Source organism: Pteropus alecto, unplaced genomic scaffold, assembly GCF_000325575.1.
Source record: "Pteropus alecto unplaced genomic scaffold, ASM32557v1 scaffold67, whole genome shotgun sequence".
Taxonomy (NCBI): domain Eukaryota; kingdom Metazoa; phylum Chordata; class Mammalia; order Chiroptera; family Pteropodidae; genus Pteropus; species Pteropus alecto.
The window spans coordinates 8,487,645-8,492,714 of record NW_006441061.1 but is presented as its reverse complement, the minus strand read 5'-3'; the positions used below and the strand labels follow the sequence as shown (position 1 = coordinate 8,492,714).

Here is a 5,070-nt window from a genome sequence, read left to right as displayed (position 1 = left end):
GGGCCCAGGGGCTGGGTGCATGGGGACCCGCAGGCGCTGATCGCCGGCCCCATGCCCAGCACGCGGTGGGGGCTCACTAAAGGCCCTCGCCCGTCTGCTGGCCTGCTCGCCCGGCGGGGCCCACGGTCCCGCAGGGCCCCCTAGGCTGGAGGACGCAGGACGCCTCAGGGGACAGGGTGCTGGGCTGGATGCCAAGCCTGCGGGCCCACCCTGTCCCCGACTCCACGTGGCCTTGGGCTGGGCTGGCGCTTTCACCGTGGGGGCCCCTGGGAGGCTGGGGCACAGGGAGTGGTCTGAGGACAGGTGGGACCTGCCCTGTTCTCTCCCCACGCTGACCTCTGGGCAAAGGCACCGAGACTCGGAGCAGGAATTCAGAGCTGGCATCCCCCACCTGTCACCTGGGGCCACCAAGGTGCCCGGGCTCAGGGGGGTCTGGGCCACTGCTCCTGGGGGCGGGCACTGGGGACAGGCTCCCAGCCCAGCTCAGAGTGGCCCACAGAAAGCCTTGCTCAGGGGCGGTGGGCAGTGAGGGCCTGGGCGGCGGGACCAGGGAGGGGCGGACACCTCCAGCTGAGCGCGGTGTGCCAGGTGGGCGTGGGCATTACCTGGAGACCGGCTGGAGGCCTTGGAGGCCGCGCGCTCCCGAGACTTGTAGGGGTACTTGAGCGTGGTGTCCAGCTGCTTGAAGCTCTCCTTGAGCGAGTGGCTCTGATAATACTCCACCAACTCCTGCAGGACGCGCGTGCCCGCTGACGGCCGTCACCTCCAGGGAGCCCTCCCGGGTGCCCCGGCCTCCCGCGCCCACCTCCGCGGGGCCGCGTGGGCGACTCCTCTCCCTGACCCCTGAGGAGTCCCCTTCTGCTCCCGCCCCAGCACTCGGCCCAGGGTGGGTGGTCAGCATCGCTAAGGTTCTGACCCGGAAATTTCTCTTCGCAAAGCTTCCGCAGGAAAACCCAGCGAAGAACAGAGTCCCGCGGTCTCCGTGGCGGAGAAAAGCGGTCCCCGAGCCCGAGGCCGGGAAGCGCTTCTAGAAACAACACGTATCCAGGGGTCCGCACGCCATGCGGGTGCCAGCCAGGGAGAAAGGAGGGTGACCCCGACGGCCAGCGTCCACATGCTGAAGGGCTGGCCAAAAGGCGGGGCCAGTGGTTCCGTGTGGAGAGGTGCGCGTGTGAACCACACTCAAGCTTTCTCGGAGGCGGCGAGGACGCGCCCAGGAACGTGGCCTTGGGCTTTGGAGGGTGCGGGGATTGTGGGCACTCTCTGTCCTACTCTGTGCTTTTCTGCGGCCACGGCGGGGAGGGTCTCAGAGGCGAGGTACTGTGGTCCCATGCTCTCAGGGCATGGACCACTTACAAGAAAGAAATCGTGGGTCTGATTTTAAAACCACCTGGAGGAGGACTGTGCTTTCATCTGCATTCCGGCTGCGCTGGGAAGGTACGCGCTACAGAGGCAGATGGGGGGGCAGGTGGGGGGCGAGGTCTACTGGAACACCTCCCCCCATGTGAGGCCGGCCACGTGCCAGGCCCTGGGCTCTGGTAGGACAGTCAGCGACCAGCTGCTTTTTTTTGCTGGTGGCCAGAGCGGTCAGGCCCTCTCCCCTCACCGTCCAACATGGCCAACCCACCTGGCCCTTTGCGGGGGTCAGGGGCACAGTCTTGACTCAGGGCTGTGACGACGCCCTAACTGTCCCAAGGTGCCCTATGAATGCATTTCCTTGGCTCCTTCCCACACTGGGAAAACTCGCTCTCCCCCAGGAAGTGGCCCCCAGCCCGGCTACGGGGGACCCCTGCTGGGCTCTCACCCCTCTGCAAGCCCGGCCTGCAGGGGCCGGGGTGCCAGACGCCCCTCGCCTCGGTGTGGCTGCGGTGGGCGGCTCGAGCCCTCTCCCACCCCTGGGGCCAGGCAGCGGGAGCCACAGAGCCACGTACCAAGAGGCTTTCAAATTTCTTCGCTTCCGTGATGTGGATCCAGCTGTCTTTCTCTACCACCTTGATGTGCTTCACCTCGTCATTGAACCTGGGCAAAGCGCACGGGCCTCAGTAGCCCCCCAGCCCCTCGGTCCGGGCTCCTCGCGAGTATGCGGGAGCACAGGCCTGGCCTCGGCTCCCAGCCCCTGCTGCTGCGGGCACGCCCTTTCGACCTTCGCCCCACAGCCCTTCACCCCACCCCAGCCGAGCCGACCCCCACTGCTTGTCTGTCCATCTGTGGGTCCCCTTTGCTGGTTTGGAGCCCAAATTCCCGGTCGGCGTCTAAGGCCTCAGGCCCCGAAGCCCCACACCTCTCGTCCATCCAGACACTTCTCAACTCAGGATTCTGCTCGCTTTCTTCTCTGCACTGGGACTGTCCCCCTCGTCCTGTCCCCCCACCTCCTGGTGAAGCCTTCACGGCGTGGTTTACAAGTCAAAGGCCTGACCTGGGCCCAGGAGGCCGAGGGAGCCGCCCCAACCCCAGCTCCGACACATCTCCCAATTTTCTCCAACTCTGCATGTTCCTCCCCAGCCGGGGGCCCCAGGCTCTTCCTCAAACACGCCAAGCACAAGCCTGCCAGGCACTCTGCGCCGGGCCCAAGACCCCATCCCGTGGGCGTCCTAGGCCAGTGGTGACCAACCCCCGGTCAGATTCTGTCTCTTGAAGAGGTGATGGCAGACCCATGAGGGGCAGCTCCTGGGAAGGGCACCCAAGTCGAAGGCCACTGGCTGAAGCTGCAAGATGGCAGCAGGTGACCTTTCTGTGCTCTCGAAGGCCCACCTGTGGGACTGCTGGGAAGTCCCTGAGCCCTCACAGTATCCCTGCCCCCCTGATACTTCTCTGGTCCCCATGATCTGAAAACGACCAAGCATGCCCACCGGGCAGCTGTGGGCTGCTGGCCGCTGGGTTGTCACACAGGGCCCAGGCCAGCCGCGCTGTACAGACCCATCTCAAAAGTGTCCTGCTGTGAGCAACTACTCCACAGCCACCCCCAACCCAGCAAACCCGGGAGATGGAGGGGACATGGCCTTGGGGGTCAGAACAGCGTGGGGGTTGGGTCCCCCGGCCCGCCGGCCGCACGTACTTGATGCTTATGGCGAAGCGCTCGGCCTCCGCCGGCCTCTCCCTGATCAGGTAGGTGCCGCTGGCGTGGGATTTGAGCAGGTTGTCCGTCTGCTGCCGCTCCATGTTGCCTGCAAACCTAGAGGAGCCGGGGGAAGACGAGGCTGCACCGGTCCCAAGGCCTGTGACGGCACCGCCCTGCGCCGACGGCTGCCATCTGCATAACGCCCCGCCAGCGGGCGAGCGGCACGTGGGGCCCAGAGGAGACCGGGGGGCGGGGGGCAGTCACATCTGCCCGTGAGCACATGGGGCACAGGGAAGATCATGGGGCATGAGGACCCCCGACCTTGGCCAGCCCCCTGCAGGTCCCGCTCGACAGCACCCGGGGCCTGCGAGGCGTTTCGCTATTTCACGAGCAGTGAGAAGTAAAAACAGCCCACGTGTGCGGCTTTTGTTTCTCGTTGGCACCCACCGAAGACCCCCGACACCTCCATGAACGAGTCTCGGACAGACCTCGACAGCAGGCTTTTCCCACCACCACCGCCCCAACACTGACCCTGCGCCCTGCCTCCCCGTCAGGCGGAACCGGACCTTATATGAACACGGAGCGACCGAGAGCGACTCCACGCTAACAGTCTGTCAAGGGCAGGTCCCAGCTCGGTCCCGCCCACGGCAGACCTGGTGCGGGCGGAGGACCCGCGCGGTCAGACTGACTCTCAGGGACACGACGGAGCTGCCGAGGCGAGGTGCCGGGGACGGCGAGGTGCGGGCACGCCGCGCCGCTGGGCACGGGTGGCTTCAGGGACGAGCCCCGAACCGAGAATCATAAGGCGAGGTACTCGGCGTAGAGGGTTACCGCACCGAAGCTGCCCGTCACAGTGGCCACCACAGGGTGTCACTCTCCGAGGCAGCCGGAGGCCCAGCAGGTGGAGCCATAAAAAGCTGGACCCAAGTCCGACCTGTGACTCGTCACCAGAACGTCCACCTTCCCTCGTCTAAAGAGCCTCGTGCTCTCATCAAGCAACAGCACGAGGACGTACGCGATTAGCACTTTGGCCTTAAACGAACCACTTTCGTATATTTTCTACAATAAATCTCAAGGTCACGCAAACGAAGGGCTGCCGTCTCTCAGACGTTCAGACCTGCGACCTGTCTGGCGAAGGGGAGTCACACCGAGAGCAGAGAGGAGCCCCCGGCTCCGCAGGCCAGGGCAGCGCCGAGACCCCAGACCCAGCCCGCTCTTGGGGGTGCGGGGCCGCACCCCACAGCCAGGGGCCAGAAGCTGCACTCACCAGGGGTAGGCCGAGTAGTCCATCTCCCGGGACGGTGGCCGGCCGATGGGTGGCTGGCAAAGGAACACATTCCAGTTAAAGCCCCCCAGGGGCCGCCCGGAGTCGGGGCTGGAGGGGCCCGTCAGCAACGACCTGCTCCTTCAGCCCCAGAACCACTGGATGGCACGGTCCCAGAGGGCAGCAGCCCGCACGCACCACCTCCGGGAGGGTTTGGCAGGATGAATGAGTGACTGACTGACTGACTGAATGAATGAATGAATGGGGAGCCACCGGCTAACGCCTAATTCCCAGGAGGAGAGTCACCGAAGGCAGGAGCAGGCCCTCAGCCGGGGACAGGGCCCTCCCCGCAGCTCCCTGGGGCAGGCGGGCCCCGGCCCTGGGCAGGCGTGTGGCCAGCAGCAGCATGGCCCAGGCGGCAGCCACACGCAGGACGGCAGGTCTGGGGACGAGACCCCTCGCTGTGGCCGCCTCGGCCAGAGCCCCGGCCTGGCCTCCCCTCGCTGGGCCGTAGGTAGGCAGAGCCTCCCGGACCACCGGCCCCCTCTCCGCCCACTCGCCACGCAGACGGGGAAACTGAGGCCCGAGGTTGGGGAGAGACCCGTGCGTGAGTGGCGCTTTTCCGCCAAAATGGCCCAGGACTTTCCCACTGAGCTGTCTTTTCCTGCGGGGGAGGGGCGATTCAATTTCTTCAAGGCCGGCGGCTTGATGCCTTGGTCGGGGCCGAGAATTTGCTCCAGGCCACGTG

General features: G+C 65.9%; 1 protein-coding gene across 1 annotated transcript in view; it reads right to left on the bottom strand.

Annotated features, from left to right (window-relative positions):
• The window catches only part of VAV2 (vav guanine nucleotide exchange factor 2), a 135,923-nt gene that overhangs the window by 1,658 nt on the left and 129,195 nt on the right, over positions 1-5,070 (bottom strand). The window contains exons 20-23 of the mRNA XM_025051251.1: positions 4,326-4,378; positions 3,056-3,172; positions 1,932-2,019; positions 606-729 (exon numbers count right to left, since the gene is read on the bottom strand). Coding sequence (XP_024907019.1) covers positions 606-729; positions 1,932-2,019; positions 3,056-3,172; positions 4,326-4,378 — 382 coding nt within the window. The remainder of the gene's footprint in view (positions 1-605; positions 730-1,931; positions 2,020-3,055; positions 3,173-4,325; positions 4,379-5,070) is intronic.